Source organism: Oncorhynchus masou, chromosome 26 (genome assembly GCF_036934945.1).
Source record: "Oncorhynchus masou masou isolate Uvic2021 chromosome 26, UVic_Omas_1.1, whole genome shotgun sequence".
NCBI classification, from domain to species: domain Eukaryota; kingdom Metazoa; phylum Chordata; class Actinopteri; order Salmoniformes; family Salmonidae; genus Oncorhynchus; species Oncorhynchus masou.
The window spans coordinates 19655751-19675214 of NC_088237.1; the positions used below are offsets into that span (position 1 = coordinate 19655751).

The 19464-nt window shown below is 43.8% G+C and overlaps 1 protein-coding gene across 7 annotated transcripts in view; it reads left to right on the plus strand.

The window, feature by feature from the left end:
- The window catches only part of LOC135514990 (protein phosphatase 1 regulatory subunit 12A-like), a 77555-nt gene that overhangs the window by 9134 nt on the left and 48957 nt on the right, over positions 1 to 19464 (plus strand). For all 7 annotated transcript variants that reach the window (XM_064938764.1, XM_064938765.1, XM_064938768.1 and 4 more), the window contains exon 2: positions 17259 to 17389. In XM_064938764.1, the coding sequence (XP_064794836.1) occupies positions 17259 to 17389 (131 nt within the window). The remainder of the gene's footprint in view (positions 1 to 17258; positions 17390 to 19464) is intronic.

The window sequence follows — 19464 nt, forward strand, 5'->3', positions numbered from 1 at the left end:
AACTGCAACCAGGAAATGAGCAGGATTTTTGAGGCTCTGTTTTTCATTGTCTCCTTATATGGCTGTGAATGCGACAGGAATGAGCCTGCCCTTTCTGTCGTTTCCCCAAGGTGTCTGCAGCATTGTGACGTATTTGTAGGCATATCATTGGAAGATTGACCATAAGAGACTACATTTGCCAGGTGTCCGCCCGGTGTCCTCCTTCGAAATTGTTGCGTCATTTACAGCTGCTGGTATTTTTCCATGGGATTCTGAGACGAAAGCAGGCTTCCACGAACGGCATATCAATGAAGAGATATGTGAAAAAACACCTTAAGGATTGATTCTAAACAACGTTTGCCATGTTTCGGTCGATATTATGGGGGTAATTCGGAAAAGGTTTGACGTTTTGGTGACTGAATTTTCGGTTCGTTTCGGTAGCCAAATGTGATGTACAAAACGGAGCGATTTCTCCTACACAAAGATTCTTTCAGGAAAAACTGAACATTTGCTATGTAACTGAGTCTCCTCATTGAAAACATCTGAAGTTCTTCAAAGGTAAATGATTTTATTTATTTGGTTTTCTGGTTTTTGTGACAATGTTGCGTGCTAAATGCTACGCTAAATGCTAAGCTAGCTAGCAATACTCTTACACAAATGCTTGATTTGCTATGGATCAAAAGCATATTTTGAAAATCTGAGATGACAGTGTTGTTTAGAAAAGGCTAAGCTTGAGAGCAGGCATATTAGTTTCATTTCATTTGCGATTTTCAGAAATCGTTAACGTTGCGTTATGGTAATGAGCCTGAGGCTGTATTCACGATCCCGGATACGGGATGGGTAGTATCAAGAAGTTAAGAACAAATTCTTATTTTCAATGACGGCCTAGGAACAGTGGGTTAACTGCCTGTTCAGGGGCAGAACGACAGATTTGTACCTTGTCAGCTCGAGAAGATTTCAAGAAGGCCTTACTGCGAAAGCATACCATGCGATTATCTGAGAACAGCGCCCAGCAGACAAATCATTAAACAGTAACCAGCCAAGTAGAGTTACACAAGTTAGAAATAGAGAAAATGAATCACTTACCTTTGATCTTCATATGGTTGCACTCAGAAGACATTAATTATTCAATAAATGTTATTTTTGTTTGATATTTTATTTATATCCAAATACCTCCGTTTTGTTCGCTTTCTTCAGTAATCCACAGGCTCAAACGCAGTCACAACAGGCAGATGAAAAATCCAAATAGTATCTGTAAAGTTTGTAGAAACATGTCAAATGATGTTTATAATCATACCGAAGGTTGTTTTTAGTCTAAATAATCGATTTATATATCAACCGGACAATAACGTTGTCAATGTAAAAGGTAAACAAGAAAGGCGCACTCGAGGTCGTGCGCATGGAGAAAGCTCTGAGACACTGTAGTGTCCACTCATTCAGAGAGGTCTTACTCCCTCATTTTTCAGAATACAAGCCTGAAACAATTTCTAAAGATTGAAGGCATAGGAAGTGCAATTTGAGTCCAAAGTCAATGGATACTGTAAAGGCATTCAATAGAACTACAAAATAAAATAAAACTACTTCCTGGATGGATTTCTCTTTTTTGCCTGCCAAATCAGTTCTACTATATTCAACATTTATTTTAACAGTTTTGGGAACTTTAGTGTTGAACACGCTGAACACAGTTGCTCCCCAGAGGTGAGGGGTGGAGAGGAGGTACAGGGAGTTGTGAATGAGGGGGCAGGACTGGAGAAAGATGTTTGTAGATATGTACTGGATGGGTAGCATTCCGGCTCTGTCGTCCTGGCCCGTGCATTCCTCGCATGACAGTTGTTGGAAACCATGGCAAAGGGAGAGCGGAGCAGGCATTCCTCAGCTGTCACCTAACCCCCCCCCACACACACACACACACACACACACAGTCCTACCCTCCTGTTTCTGCCCTGCCTGCCAGCCGCTCCCCAGGCAATGCCAGGACCCAGCTGACTGCTGCATACTTTGCAGGCAGGGCCTACACAGGGAAACAACAGGCGTATTCACCCATATCTGGCCTTTCTCTTGAGTCATTCACATTGTATATCATTGGTAATGCACTTAGTGTATATAGTCTAGCTGGTACAGTTATTGTCAAAGGATTACATTTTTACTGGATCATCAAATAGCTTTTTGTAAGTTGTGGTTTTGACGTCACGGTGAAGGTTTTACGACATCATTGGGTTAGGCTCGATAAAATGCCAACTGTTCACTTTTTTACCATATCAGTTTACATTCCACGCCCTCACTATTGGTGTGTGAACTCTAACAATGTAACCATGGCAACATCTCATGCCAAGTTGCGAGCGGCTTGGCGGCCGATTCCTATACATACGGAGTTACATAACCACTGACTGAGCCGAGTAGCCAGCAGTAGTTTAGAATCACATGGACTGCATGAATCTTGAAATGGAACCTATGCAGACAGCAGTGCATGAGGCCCTCACTGCAGTTCCATCCAAAGCAGCACCAGTTACATTAACACATTACATAATTGTTCCAGCCCCAACCCTGCGATTCTCAGCTGTGGAAGAGGCTCCCAGTCAGCCAATGAGAGCCGGTGGGGGGGGGCTGGGCTGTCTCATGGCAGGAAGCATAGATTCGACTTTCAGTAGAGGTGTTGATGTTTTTGTTGCTTGAATTGAATCTCTTGATTAAATTTGGAAAATGTACTTGTTGACTTGATATTTTGAAGGTCTGGCCTTGTAAAGTGTTGTTTTCACACAGATCCTATTGCTGAAATATTATGTTCTGGAACATTTCTTTCACCAGTCATGCGGCACTCTTTTATTCTTAAGGTTGTAAACTCACTTACCCTTGTGGGAAGCGGAGAGCGTTTTGGTTTACCACGGATCACCTGATCTGAAGTGAGAATTGTGTGTCAGGACCTGAAAGCGCTGCCCAATTAGTGCTAGATTTAAGTTGATTTGGGGTGAAACAAGCTGTGTGACTTTTGATGACGGGGGAGCACCGTGTTCCTCATTACTAGGGACATTTGTCGTTGTTCACCTTGGAAGATAATCAAAGGAATGCCGAACAAGACTGAATACTTTCAGTCAGTTTTCTTCCCCCCCATACCAAGGCCCAGAAGATAGACATCATTCTCTACCTTTTCCTGTAGCTGTCACTCCGAGCCGGTTTTCTCATTGAAGGTGTCTATTCCTAGCCCTAAACCAAAGTTGGAGGTGGCCTGTTTGGCAGTGGACTGGGTATGCAGGCGCTGTGCGAACACAGCACATGGCACTGTTTGGTTTGTGGAGGATGGGACTCATGTCCCACTTCCTTTGTTGAAACCATTCTGAGGAATGGGCAGAAACCCCTGCCTCTGGTGTTGGGCCCTGTCAACAGAGGCTGTTTAGCCCTACCAAAGGTCAGTGCCATTACAAATGGCAGCTCTGAATGAAATGTAATTGTAGCCATTAGTTTATGGTGAAGGGGGTACTGTACAGCAGCTGGATGACCTTATATTTGTTATGCGATCGTGGTGAGAATTCGTCACTGTTTCAGACATTAAACATTTGGTCGTTTTTGGAGAACTTTGTAAAATCCACACTACTTTGGTGGTTGAGGTGAGTTTTGCCGTTACTATTTAAAGCTCTTGATGTACCTCTGGTAGAAAGGCACTATAGAAATCATCTATTATAAGAAAAATATTTCAACCACCCCTTTTTTGTTGTAGATGAAATTTAGGCTTTCTAATTGACCTGCCCAAAGGCAGTGATTCATGCATTTATAATGCACAGAGCAGATTGAGAATACATTAATGTCACTCAGTTATTTATAGAATGGAATGAAGAAAATCTGAATCGTATTACTTTATGCGTTCAGTCGTCTGTCTTGTAGAAAGGTTAATGGCAAATACAGTGATGTTTTCATAACCGTAGCAGTCGATTGCTTGTCAGTTTTTATGGACACTAGTGCATTAATAACATAATTCAAGTGTTACAGGTCACCCAACCCAATGTTGATTCAACGTTGCCTCTGAATCATCAGCATAACCGACACGGGCCTCTAGCTTGTGACAACTGTATTATTAGAAAAGCTCACAGAACTTGCACATTCTACCTGTTTTTATAAGTGGTAGGTCTTGCTCTGTCAGGCGGGCCCTGTCTAAGTTTTCCACAAAACCTATAATCAAGTGCAGGAAGTCCTTGTCGTTGCTCTCGGCTGCTTCTCAACATGTCAGGTAGTCTGCTTATCATGACACGTCTGCATGGCTTCCTTGCGCAATGTGTCACAGATATTAGAAAGCAGACACCTTCCATGCCTGTTCAACTTCAGATTTTCTTGGAAAAACGACTCGATGTTACCTCAAATAAAACACATTTAAAATATAGGCATAAATACTAACATTTTCTTGAGACATATTGATACCCAATTTCTTGATGCTTTAATTTTGAAAGGGCTCTATTGGTAGGAACTGTGAAGTATTTGAGACTAGCGTCACCGCAGGTTGAAACTGGTTCACCTGGGGTTGTCGGTAGAATTCCTCAGCAGGGGTGTAAACTCGACCCTCTTTTGCCACATGTGCTCAGACAGATGTGACAGCCAGGCAGGATGTGGAGACTGACTTGGCCTGTCACACATTAGCTACCGATAGGCTATGTGCTCTGCGGATGTCGGCCATGATCAAGACGAGACAATGAAGCTGGAGACTCGGCTATACATTTAAAGGCAAAGTCACGGTTGATTTGAAACCAGAAGCTACCATTCATCCACACCTGTGTACCACCCTCTCCCACAAGTACATTTTGTGAGCTCTCTTGCTCTCTGTCCTCCCCCGCTGCCCCACATCTCCGTCCACACTTGGGCCTTAGCATAGTATTGGGCTGCTGCAAAATGTTAGTGGGATGACTTCAGCAGCGTGTCTGTTTTTATTCACCCTGTGGCAGTCTTCTCTGCTCTATATTGGTTTTTAAACTATCCCAGGGTTCTTTGCTTTCCAGCAGTCGTATGCCTCACTGAGTGTGGGTTTATAACATGCCTTTGAACTGAAAACACCTGGATGCCGAAGACTGTGAATTCCTATGTCTTATGCAGCGGGAGGACAATTAGGCCCAGAGTCTGTTTTGTTGTTGTCCTGGGAGGGAGAAGTTACATTCTTTTTGTAATAAACATTCAAAATATGATGGACTTTTTGTTGTTGTAAGCAATGTAAAACACAGGTGAAATAGTTTAAAATCAGTTTCTTTGTCTGCATATTGAAAATGTAGATATCTGAACTCAAACGCGATCCCTGCGGTAAAGCCCTGATTACAGCCTAGGTGAAGAACCATAAGATGTAGGTCTCGAGTATGAGTGAAGGACCTGCAACTTACTAGATGTGATAGGCTTCACACCCCTATGTGGTTTCAAAGTGGGCTACTTGCCTTGCGTACTGGGTTGGTTGACTATAGGCAACAAACTCTTTTTAGCCACCATTGTACAGGCTAACCAGTCTGCCTCTTCCCCCTCAGCCTGCGATGGATCTAGTTTTGTACTGAGCCACCACCAGCCTTGTAACTATGTGCCAGTGAAACTGCTGTGTGCAGTTGTGCTGACAGAGGCTTTTAATTATAGTCTGTGGTGTGTGTGTGTGCTGTGCGTGTGTATTTGACTGCAGAGTAAAAGCAGTGAATAGAGCTGCGTGTCCGTGTGTTTGGTTTGTGAGTTTTGATGGCTGCAGGCATTGGACATCATTCAAAACCACTGATTTTATTTAGTATCTCCAGGTACAGTAATTTAGTGGTGCCATTAACACTGCTGAACAGACCAGAGTAGGAAACTATTCAGAGCTGGAATTAGAGGTCGACCGACTATGATTTTTCAACGCCGATGCCGATTATTGGAGGACCAAAAAAAGCAGATACCGATTAATCGGCCATTTTTTTTTTTTTTTACTTATTTGTAATAATGACAATTACAACAATACTGAATGAACACTTATTTTAACTTAATATAATACATCAATAAAATCTATTTAGCCTCAAGTAAATAATGAAACCTGTTCAATTTGGTTTAAATAATGCAAAAACAACGTGTTGGGAGAAGAAAGTAAAAGTGCAATATGTGCCATGTAAGAAAGCTAACGTTTCAGTTCCTTGCTCAGAACATGAGAACGTATGAAAGCTGGTGGTTCCTTTTAACATGAGTTAACTATTTCTCTCTATACCATTTGTATTCCTTATACCTTTGACTATTGGGTGTTCTTATAGGCACTATAGTATTGCCAGTGTAACAGTATAGCTTCCGTCCCTCTCCTCGCCCCTACCTGGGCTCGAACCAGGAACACATCGACAACAGCCACCCTCGAAGCAGCGTTACCCTTGCAGATCAAGGGGAACAACTTTTCCAAGTCTCAGCGAGTGACGTTTGAAACGCTATTTGTGCTCACCCCGCTAACTAGCTAGCCATTTCACATCGGTTACACCAGCCTAATCTCGGGTGTTGAGAGGCTTGAAGCATTGCGGAGAGCTGCTGGCAAAACGCACGAAAGTGCTGTTTGAATGAATGTTTACGTGCCTGCTGCTGCACCGCTCAGTCAGACTGCTCTATCAAATCATAGACTTAATTATAATATAATACACAGAAATACGAGCCTTTGGTCATTAATATGGTTGAATCCGGAAACTATCATTTCGAAAACAAAACGTTTATTTTCGCATATACCCTGACTCTGCATGCAATGAACGCATTAGAAGGGACACAATTTCACTTGATTAATATTACCTGCTAACCTGGATTTCTTTTAGCTAAATATGCAGGTTTAAAAATATATACTTGTGTATTGATTTTCAGAAAGGCATTAATGTTTATGGTTAGGTACACGTTGGAGCAACGACAGTCCTTTTTCCGCAAATACGCACCGCATCGATTTATATGCAACTCAGGACACACTAGATAACTACACATGGTTGATGATATTACTAGTTTAACTAGTGATTATGATTGTTTTTTATAAGATAAGTTTAATGCTAGCTAGCAACTTACCTTGATTTCTTACTGCATTCGTGTAACAGGTAGGCTCCTCGTGGAGTGCAATGTAATCTGGTGGTTAGAGCGTTGGACTAGTTAACTGTAAGATTGAATCCCGGACCTGACGACAAGGTACAAATCTGTCGTTCTGCCCCAGAACAAGTCAGTTAACACACTGTTCCTAGGCTGTCATTGAAAATAAGAATGTGTTCTTAATTGACTTGCCTAGTTAAATAAAGTGTTTTTTTTTTTTTTGTTTTTTTTACAGATTTCACAAAAATACAGATTTCCGATTGTCATAAACTTGAAATCGACCTTAATTAATCGGCCATTCCGATTAATTGGTCGACCTCTAACAGGAATATATTAGAAGGTAAATGTACTTTTTTAAATCAGTGGACATTTTGGTTCAATGTCACCTTTGCATATTTTTCACTGTTCATTTCCTCATATTGTAGACTTGATTGACATTTTGTGGAGCGTGAATATTGTCTGGTTAATTCTCTAATTGAGCTCCTATCCCAGATGTTGATAGCCTGCCAAATGTAATAATTAAATGAACCAAAAATAAGCAGACTGCCCTACTGTATATGTGCCTGTCTGGACAAAGGAGGCTACAGTCGGAAGCACAACAACGTCAATCTAGAAGTATAACCTTTTCAATCCAAATAAGTGAACTCTTTCACAAGCAATGAGCCGTTTAGCACACATTTACAAAATAGATAGAACTCTTGGTGTACCAGTAATTTTAGTCTAATTTAGTCTCCTCAGACCACACTGGAGATTCATGTGAGCTTTTCCAATGTAGTTGACATTTTCTGAGGCTCAGGGAGATTAGGTGTGCCTTTGGAAATCCCAACGCCCTAGTCTCCACCAGAGCTTTTGTCTCTGCTCAGGACTCCTCATGTGGATTTTCATTGGCTAATTAAAGGTGTTCTCTGCTGTCGTCTGTTTTGAGAGGGCAGGAGGACGGACAAAAATGTTTCTCTTCTTAAATGGGGGGGGGGGGGGTGTAGTGGGGGATGGGGGTGTTGGAGAGACTTTTCAGGCAGAGGAACAGGAAGTATTTGTTTATTTTCCTCATTTCCTCATCGAGGCTCCACAAGTGAGCACGGCTTCATCTACAAACTCCTAATGCCTGCTTTTATCACTATAACCCCCTCCTTACCCAGCATTTGACACCATAACCACCACCACAGAACATACACCCAGCTCCTCTCCTACTTGAAAGCCCAGTCTGCAATATATGCACCTCTTACATTGGAGAGCCAAGACAACTCTCCTAATTGTGTAAACTGTTTCCTCATTGACTACGGTGTGGCTCTTTAAGGAAATCACTTTGATGCCTCTGTCTTGACCTGTTATTTCCCAAAAGCAGCCTTTTGGCGATACCAGGAACGAAAGAGATCCTGTCTCGTGAGCTAGGCCTAAGAAGATTGGCAATATAATGTGCATGATGGTCCTATGTTAGATATTGAGTTCAGCTTCACATGTGGAGGTGAGGATGGTGGCGCAGGGCAGGGGACAACGGCTGGAGCCTTTACTCCAAAGGCTATGGAGGTGATCCATATTTTTCAACCATAATGGCTATGGATTGTTTAATGCCTGGCGGACAGACACAAGCATACACACTGTCCCTTTAACCTCTGGAGTTCAGGCAGTGCTTGCCTGGAGAATGACATAAACAGGCTATATCAGCATTTTCTGCTCATGGCTGTAGGTTAACCCACAATGCACGGTATTAAAGGAGATTGTGCTACACTCACACGTGTTACTGTGGCCGTCTGACCTCGTTGCCCCCAACTAATTTGCCCCGCCCCTCTCTCCTTGGACCACTGACAGTAACAGCTCATGGAAACAAACTTGGCTCTTAAGCAGGGCTATTGTTTTGGCTGCAGAGCGTAAGCCGAAATGTATAGTTACATTCTCCCTGGACCCCCCCCCCCCCCTCTGCTTCAATCCTGGCCTTTTTCCATGGGAATCCCAGAGCCATATATGGTCATCCTCAGCAGCAGTGGAGGCAGAGTTCTCTGTGCAGCTGGGTTACTGCTCCCAACAGGGCTCATCTAGTGGAGGAACCCAGCTGGCTGGCCCACAGCGCTCCCCCCCCCCAACCCTTCTTCTGGCCTCCTGCAGTAGCTTTGCGCTTTTAAATCACACACACACTTTCGCTAAGTTGCTCCCTCTTTTTAATTTTCTCTCTCGCGAGCATATACACACACACACACTCGGTAAGAAAGAATTCCTTTTGTGGAAGTGACTGCGTTCCTTTGAGCCGGTGACATAGCCCAGTAGGTGTGGCCAGAGCGTCACTCTGAGCCCCGGAGTATTACTTATCTGGGAAGTTCTCACTGCTATGCTCGACTGTGGCTTGGCTGCAGATATGCTAGGTGGCTGTGGAAAGGAAGCAAGGTTGTGAGGGAGAGAAAGGGGCCAGTGTTGGTCTTCAGGAGAAGCTGCTTTGTCTTCATACTTTTTGCTTTAGAAGGGAGTAAAGGGTCTTTTCCAAAAAGAAAACAAGGGCTCCACAGTGGAGCCCATCTCCTGTTATTACATTTAGTTGCTGACTCAAAAAGCCAGCGGGCATATTTGGGTTATACACGTGATATTTTAAAGCCAGGCCCATGATGGATGTTTTGCTATTTCCGACAGCTACTCAAATATTGCACTGCCTTAATCTCACGCTCTCCTCTGAAATTAGATTACCAGTTTTGTTTTCTCAAAAGGTCTGTGAGGCTTATCTGAAACATGAGTAGACAGTTGACAAAATGATAGGATGGTGATAGTTCCTACAGAAAAAAATACAACAGTTATACTTTTTTATGGTGTTGATAATGTGACTGATAATGCTGTCATTTGGTGTCATGTTTTCAAAGTGCTTGGTGGCTGTGCTGGGGCTTTGTCCCCACCTGGAGAGGGACTCAGGCCTTACTCTGTCGTTATGGGTTTAAACAGCTGCTAAGTCACCACACTGTTCTCCACTCATGGCACTCAGTGTTTTGTTTATTTTCATCTGTTCTGGTTCCTGTGCAATAACAAAAGTTTCTAAAAGCAGCACTGGATGTGCCAACACTCATACCTAGGGCTCTGTATGTTTCCTGATCAGGAGCCCACGATATAACCTACAGTTAGGGCCCTGATATGATCCTGGTAACGTTACATTTGCTTTAGTCATTTAGCAGATTCTCTTATCCATGCCGACTTACAGTAGTGAACCCACAACCCTAGCGTTGCAAGTGCAAGGCTCTACCAACTGAGCCACACTGGTACAAGTCATGTTGTCGGGAAATACCCAGGGTCCTAGCCATGGCTACTAGTGGTTGGAATGACCAGTTGTAGACCTGTCTGCTTGGTGGGTTGATACCAGGGTTTCCGTTAGCTGGGAATAGCCGGCCTTTGTCTGATTTGATTTAAAATAACTTAAAGTCGATAAATAAAATTTGTCGGCCAATTGTGTGTGAGGAGTCCCATTGCAAAATAATAATTTTTAGTCTATTCATTGATGGAAATACCAGTCTGTAAAAATATTTAGACTTTTCATGCTCATCAGTCTATAGGTTAATTTGCGTTATTTAGTGGAATTGTTACATGCATCCAGAGGCCTGAGATTCCGACTTGGATATTCTTACAAAATGATTTTTCCTAGTCCCTGCTATTTTATTTCCGTTATGGAACAAACATTCACGTGTAGCCTACTGAAATGTGTACATTGCTGCGCATGTAAATAAGTTAATCAACAGTTTGAATCTAAACGTTCTGATCTGTTGCTTTAACTCTTTTTCTTTGTCTAGGCCTACTGTTTGTGTGAATCTGGGATCTATCGTCTTAAAACTGTTCCAGAGTCTGTTTGCCATCGGAGGGCCCTGCCAGAGGAAGTGGTGGGAGGGGTCCTCAAGTGTCTTCTCCTTGATGTGGAGTGCTGCTAAAGTTAGCTTGGGGGTCATTGTGCAGAGCGCTCCAACTGTATCAGTAGGAAGTACAGTGCCTTTTAAAGTATGGAAAAAGCCCTCTGTCCTTTTTCTGAACTGTACTATGGGTGGGAGATGAGGTTTGGAAGCTGTCACAGGTTCATTAGGTTCTATGAATGTTTCTCTATTGTTTGACTTCATTCTAATAGATAGGAGAACCTGTATACATGGGCTAGGATACTCTTTTTGGCGAAATACTCTTGGTTGGAGCGTAATGGTTTAACACATTTTAATCAGGTGGAAGTCTTTAATGTTCCCTTTGATTGGACAGTAAAATAATACCTAAAATGCATTGTGGTCATATTGCATTATTTGTCAGACTTTGCAGTGTCGGCCTCAAGACTGGTTATATGGATGACAGACACGCCATTAGCAAGAAGTTGTCTTTTTTGAGGGGGGTTGGGGTTGTGGGTTTCTCCACAGAAATGGCTACAAGGATAGCCACCCTGAAGTTTCCGTTCTTTTAATGTAGGCTGTCACCATTCTATTTGTTGTATCCGTTTAAGCTAACCTATTATGGTTCATGGTGACCTATGCTTTCAACCTGTCAAATAATGTACTCTGCGATTCTGGAGATGAGTACTGTTACCTTTGCTGAGAGGTCTAGCAGCAGAGAACAGTGTCTCTGTCCTTTGACCATAACCAGTCATGAGAACAGTGGTGGGGGGAACGATATCTCGGAACGTCTAAAAAGAGAAGGAACCCATCTCTCCCCCTGTTCTCAAGATTAGCTGTTGATCTTGTACTTGCGAGGTCTGGTCCGTGCGCTGCCTCCGGGGGCTCTCTGAGCAACCCCAGTGTGCTTTAAATGAACTTTTCTCTTATGTTTCTTACAAAGGCCCGACAAGACTACACTCTCGTCGTCTTCTGGTTTTGGGCTCTCTTGGGGCGGGGCACGTCATTGGTTCATTTTTGGTTGTTCTGAGAACGGCTTTGTCCATCTCTACCCGCTAGCCAGGGCTCTTGAAATCCTCTATTTTAGCATTAGGCTGGTGCATATGGACACTGTATTCTTTCTGCTCTTAATGTTTCCATATGTATCCCTGCTGCTCAGGGTGGGTTCATTAAGTTAATCTATAGATGGTGCCCTGTAATCTGCCCCATATGGGTGCACTAAATTGAAGAGGCGCATAGGGCACAAAGTCTCTACTGCCGGGGGACAGTCGCTCCTTGTAGCCTGAGCTTGTGAACACAGTCAGCATGGAGGCTCCCTCCAAGCGTCTCGTCCAGCAGACGAGGTTTTGATTCTGTCATGTGTATCTTATAAATGTTCTACTGGTTAATTCCCTCTTTACTTCCAACTGTCTTCTCCATTGAACAACGTTTGACAAGGCCAGAACAGATACAGTGTGTTCGCTCACTGATGCCCGCGGATATGATTTCCTGCAGTCATCACATGGACAGCTAGTTAGCAGGGCCATGATGTGGAGGCTTTTTGCTGTGCTAACATTGTGGTTTACAGCGTGAACCCAGTGTGTTTTTGTATGGTTCAGGTTTCACTGGGGTGTTTAGGCTCTGCTCTCAGACTACAAGAGACGGCTTCTACCTCCCACCCTCGTTGCTCTTTTGTGAAGTGTGCACTCACAGCCACAGTCACTTCCTGGCACATGCCGGCTGACGCTCCACTGATGGGAATGGGTAATCGAATGTACACACACCCCAATAAACACGCACAGGTTTGATTTAGGAGTACTTTTCAGTGTTTGAAAAGAGCATCGGTTACAACAGTCCTGTGTGTTAGTGTTGAAAGTACCCTCCAGTGAAAATAAGATGTTGAGTGTTCTGTCTCTTAGCAGCACTGAGATTGAGTGCATACTAGTTACACCTGTGGTAAATTCCCACAGTTTCTCAAATCACAAGCAGACCTGGTAAGAATTGATCCACTATTATAAATTATTCTAGTAGCGGCCTTTGAATTTTTTTTACTTTTTATAGATTCCTAAGAACGTTACAGAGCTGTGTGTTTCATAGAAATGTAAAAAACAATATTGCAACTGGTAAGGATAATTGCATCTCAATTTACTTGAACCATTTTAATGGATAAACAGACTGTTTTTCAGATGGAGAGGCACGTACATTTTAAAGCTGCAATATGTAACCTTTGGACACACTGACCAAATTCACATAGAAATGTGAGTTATATATCTGTCGTTCTCATTTGAAAGCAAGTCTAAGAAGCAGTAGATCTGTTCTTTGTGCTATTTCTATGCTTCAAATAGCTGGAAATACAATATTTCTCTACACTAGCTTGCTTTGTCACAAACTGAAATTAGGGGAACTATTACAATTTGAGCAACCAGGAAATGGCAGAGCTATTTCTCCATAGTGCATCTTTAACTCTCTAAACCAATGAATTGGGGGTTCCTGTCCCAATGTACATCATTGATTCATTTACTAAAGCGCTGTCAGTGTTTACTTCCCAGAACCCCTCTCTTCCTCCGTTAGACCGTTAGAGAAGGGCATTCTCAGAAAGGCCACCTTACCTGCTGGCTAAGGCACCTGCTATGGAGGTGCTTGACATATCACTCTTGCATATATTGACCTGGCCCTGACTTTGGACTTCATCTGGTTTCAGGGCTAGTGGTGATCCAGTTAGACTCATAATGTAAAACAATTTGACACAACCTGGTGCGTTCATGAGTTTTAGTGACAAATGTCAAAATATATAAGGTCGCCAAAGCAAATCTGAGAAATGTATTTATATGAATGCTGTAAGTACAGATTGTTTGCTTAGTAGGAAATGAATGTCCAACTAGTCAGTGACAACTGTTTTGAGTTTGACAGCAACTATGTGAGCTAAAGACACTGTCATGGGATTTCCTATGTAGAAGAACCCCTTCCAATGTCTCGTGTAGCTTGTGAGCGTCATGAAGCAGAACATGTTACATGTGCGTGCTTGTTTGATATAGTTTGTAGCGCAAACCGTTCAGACTCTAGACTTAAAGACCTGGCCCCGGGGCTTTTCAGGATCGGCTATTGTCTCATAAACACCGTTAACCACACAGACCAATGGTTGGTGTCTTCAGATTCAGAATAAATAGATGAATCTGATGGTACAGCCCAGGAATATTTTAAAAGGGGTTTGAAGTCCAAAACACACCGGCGTTAGTGGGACTCATTGGTTTAAGAACATGCTGGAAGGGAAATGGAGAAATAGCCCCTCTGCTATACTCAGCTGCTGTCTTCATGTTATGTCTGTTAGCACAACCCTCTTCAGTATTACTATCGACGACATCGCTCTGTGTGGTTGAGGAACACTGGACTTGAACTGCGAGTCATGATGATGCTACATTTATTTTGCGAGTTCGAGACACCGCATTGCCCTCTCCTTCCTGCCCCGTCTGTGTTATGCAGACTGCTGACAAGGCCTGCTCTCTAGCTAGAACACTGGTCAAACAGGTTTGCATGGTAACGTGTATGTTTCCTATGGAGTGCGAGTCAGTACATGTCTGTAGTGTTTCCCCTATATTCAATAAATTAAGTGTTACCCTTGACACTGCTGACAAAAGTTTCCCCTAGGATTGTCTGTGTGTGCAGCACAGTCCTGTCCGTCAGGCGTCATTCGTGGTGTGAGGCGGGCTTTACTCACAATGTCTCCTGTTATTACCTACATTTAATAGTCAGATTAGTTCCCTCTCCCCCCATAGTGTGTTTAGCATTCAAATAGAGATGGCCTTGTCTGCCTTGTTTGTCTTTAACCACCGAAACACTACTGAAATCCCCTGTCAGTAAAAAGATGGTTCAACCCACTCCCGGTATTGCTCCCGTTGCATTTCTCAGTGGCTCCTATATTGGTCAAGGAATGCCGCCCTCCCCCCCCTAACTTTAAACTGTCAGTGTCCCTCCTGCGTCAGTGGGTGTCTCTCGCAGGCCACTGAGCGATGCCTGGCTGCCCCACTCTGTCTCTGAGCGGTGACCGAGTGGGGCAGCCAGGTATGCCACTTTCCCCACAGCTCTGCCAAAGGACTGTTAGCAAAGGATGAGACTTGCCATCTTCTCCTTTATTTTGTCCTCCTCGTCCTGTCCCCCTGGCTGCCATGCTACTTGTCCCTGAGATGTTGGCAGTAACTCTGGCACCTGTCAGCTACAAACAATTACAGCCATTAAGGGATTACCATTGTTGGGCTCCTGTAGCCGGTGGGCTGGGCCTCTGTAGGGGATGACGCAGAGGGGAGCATCAGGAACTTACTGAGTTCTCCTTAAGGGGCATGGTAGCAGATTTGTATACAAATCGACTGACTTAAATCGCTACTACCTTAGTTACCTATAGTATCAGTCACCTGCAGATATGAGACAGACGGTGCAGAACAACGGTCTAGCTGTTTGTATACCGTCTACAGTTAGCTACATTATTTTGGTTTCAGCATTTAGCAGACAGTCTCTTATCAATAATGACCACAATGTATCTAAGGGATGGTGACTGAACTCTTGACAGACAGACGGGCCAAGCGTCATCTTGTCACTCAGCTAGAGGGTGATGGTGAGCAGCTGTGTGGGTTGCGCTCAGTGGAGTGCAGTCTGTCTGCCCTGCAGCAAAGTCAGAGGAGCCCAGCCAGCCAGTGAGTTAAAGGTGGATACGCACCTGGATACACTCTTCCAAGCAGCTGCCTGAACAGCTTTACATCCTACGGCCTCACACACACACACACACACACACACACACACACACACACACACACACGCACGCGGGATATGTCCCCATGAGGAGCATTTTCCTTGTTTTACTATCCTTGCGGGGACTTTGAGGATATCGGGTATCCATGAGGATAGTAAATCACACACACACACACACAGTCCCAGATAAGAGCAACGAGGCCCACGCAGACTCTTCTCCAGCCCTGGCCATGTACCATGCTGTAAACGGCCCAAATTTGGACAAGGATTCCAGCCAGATAGAGCTGTGACCCAAACGTGAGTCCGTTGTGTTTTCTCCCCTCGTCGCTTTTGAGGCATCATAGCAGCTCACAGAGTGGGAAACTTTACAGGCTTTAGAACGGGGGAGCCCTCAAGGTCAGAAAGTTATCGAGAGATCAAGGTTATGGAACGGAAAGCAGGGAATTCAATTCCAGGTCCTGGGTCCGTAAAGGGATCCCAGAATGACATTTAACAGTAGTGCATTCAGTCGATTGAGGGTAGGGGGGGCCTTTCGGGCATTCCTGATTTTTGTGAAATCCACTTACTGTAATAACTAAGATCTGAAACTTGCTGTCAAAAGTGAAAGCTTGTTTCACTAATTTTGTCCAGCTTTATTCCCGTCGTTCCTGTGTACAATGTTTTTCCCAGCCTGGCCTTGTTTCTTTGTTGACAGTCACCTTGTTATCTGGCTGGCTTTGAAGCGGGTGACATTTTAACCCCTAGGTCGTCACGGAGGTCTCTAAATCTGTCCCAGCAGCCCCTCGTCCTCTGAACAGAGTCAACTCCCTACGGCACTCTCCTCTCTCTCCTTCAGATAGTTGGCCTTTGTCATCCCTTTGACCTCTCAGCCTCGGAGGGAACGCCCCCAGCTAGTATGCACACACACAGTTGCTGGCTCACTCCCACATGTCATTTTATTGTCTTGTTACGATTTGTCTTTGGATGCAACCTAAAATTAGCAGATTTAGTCTTTACAGCCATTTTGTAGTGTCGCTGCTTCGGCCTAATATTTTTCCCTTCTCAGGTTTGTGCTCCTTGCCTGTATCAAGTCCTGGCATGCATATTTGAAGGAAAAGACTTTCTTGTTCCTAGAATGCAACGGATTAGCTTATTCCTGGGGACTAAATACTACTGAGTCGAGGGTATAATGGCGAGTGTGTTTTGGGTAGCTCAATGGACTTTTCTTTCAAACCACATTTTGACTGGAGTGAAACATCGGTCATGTTGTCTAGACGGGCACAAATCCATAGGTACAGCCTTTGAATGGGACAGTCCAAAAGAGGGAGTGAAAAGTCAAAGAATTTGCATATGAGTTGTCGGAGAACACCCAATTTTCCCTCATCCCAACAGCAGTAGTACGCCCTGAGGTATTCCAAACACCTCAGCTATGTCCTGACATTTTGGCCATAGGTAACCTCGCCAACATACCCCAACAATTTCTGAAGACGTGAGGTGCCTCTTTTTTTAAAACGGTGCGTGAGGTAGGTAGCCCCTACTGACACCACCCACTCCCTGTCCTTCGGGGTCAACCGGGGGTGTGTGCACACCACACACAGGTTCTGCTTGCTGGTTCTTGACACTGAGGAAGGCATCACACACAATGTGACCTGCATGTCTCTGAAAGCTTGTGATTTTTCTCCTTTCGGGACCTTTCTAACGTACTTTCTATTTCTCTCTCCCTCCCTTCAGGCGTGCATAGATGACAACGTGGACATGGTGACTTTCCTGGTGGAGCATGGGGCTGCCATCAACCAGCCCGACAATGAGGGCTGGATCCCCCTCCACGCCGCAGCCTCCTGTGGATACATGGACATAGCAGAGTAAGTACAGCTGCTGGGCTGGAGGTGTCATGGCTGACGTGGTGAGGGTCCAGCTGGAGGCTCTTATGGACCTCTAGGGAATGGCTGGTCTCTAGGACCCCCCCCCCCACACACACACGCATTACTGCATTGGAATAACTCCATTATGTACCAGCCCTTTCACAATGTTGCCTGATGACTCATCCTGAATTAAATTCTGCTGCTCTGATCGCTACACACATGATCGTATACATTCATCGTGGAGAACAAATGTCATTTTGGCTGGTGCGACATGGCTGGCTAGCCAGGCAATTCACCTTGCGCAAAACCCATTTTTATCAATGGAGGCTGACTCACAGGCACATCCATGGTTAGTTTTTTTTTTTTCCTTCTCAATTGAACAAGTGTTTATTTTGCATTGCCAAGTGTTACAAGGCTATTCCCTGAGGTTTATGGCTGGTTGAACACGTAATTGTGCGAATGCCTTTTCATTTGGAGAACATGCATTACCCTGCCCAGACACATTTTGTTGTAAATCACTCGTCCGGTTAGGTCATCAGTTAACGTTTTTCTATTCAATCATCTTAGACTTTGAAATGCATTGCTATCAATTCAATCCTAATAGCTACTACTTATGGACTAGACAGCCTAAACTTGTCAGGGGTCACTGTTTTAAATGGTCCGTGTTTCTCCGAGGTGCATGATTACATGTTGATTGGGGCAACCGCCTGTCAGATGGCCCCAACAACCTCGCACAAGTTCCTTGTGATGTAATCAATATAGAGAAATCGGGGTTAACCTCCGGCATCAGACATTACTCCAGTTGCTTTCCGATCCTTTCTTTCGTTGTCCATTTGAGGTAAGAAGGCTGTTTAAAGGGATCAGAAACCGGGCCGGCAAGTAGGGAGATATTATCAGTAGATTATTTTAAACCGGCTGAGAGCTGAAGGATCTCATTTGCACTCATTGTGCAGACGGGCCTAGCGGGCCTTTTACTTATCTGTATTATATTACAGGAGCCTGGCATGAGCAGAATTATCATACTACGCTACCAATGTTATTGATTGACAAATTCCTTTTTATGGTGTTTCATGAGCTGCAATTGGTTGTTGTAATTCCAAGAGCCGCCTTATACATATTTCCAGAAAGTTCTATCCTTCAGACTTCCCTCTCACCCCCTACGGCAAATGATTTATTCAAATTAAGTAAAAAAGCTGTTGAATGTTAAGTTATTAGATCATTTTCATACAGTGGGTAGTCTACCTTATTGCTCCATTTTTCTCCATATCAGGACTGGGCTGTTGAAGACAAGGGCTCTCTTTACTTTCACACAATGCAGTGAGGAATGAAGGAGAAATGTGAAGGGCCTTGTCTGATATGGATGACTAATGGAGTGCTCTGGTCTTGGGTGACTCTGGGACCTGATGTGGGTGGTAGGAGCACATAGCTGTGCCATTTTAGCCCACAACACTGTCCCCGTTCCCATAATGAGGCCTACAGAGCCGGGAAGGCAATGGCAGCCTTTTATGCCAAGCCCTTTGGTGTCGAACCAACAACCATCCGATGGCAGTAGTTCTGAGCGATTAACCAACACTTCTGTTATTTTAAAAACAAAAAACTAATTGAATTTGATTCCATTTAGTTTTTCTGTGAGCTCAATACAGTTTGTCTCGAGAGAAATCGGGTCAAGCCCAAACTGTGTGATATAGTAGGGAGTTGCAGTTTCCAACACGCCAATAGTAAACATAGTTTAGCGCAGGAAACATGGCCATGACTATAATCCATTGCGAGACTACTTGTCCAGTCTATAGTACAGACCGTCTGTGTGGGGTAGACCGAGAGAAGAGACGAGAACACTGATCGAGAGGGTTGCTTCGTGGTATATCTACCTGAAAATACATGATCTATGTGATAGTTGTTATTCAGGAGTCATAAAAGTAGGCTTTATTTACTTTGACAATAACATTTTTAGGAATTTTACAGACCGCATAGGCAGCAGCTCTATAGAGATGAGGACTTGGAATGAAATTGGTCATCAAATGTAATATAGAGAACAGACTTTTTTATTAAAGTAATGTAAATACATTTTTATACGT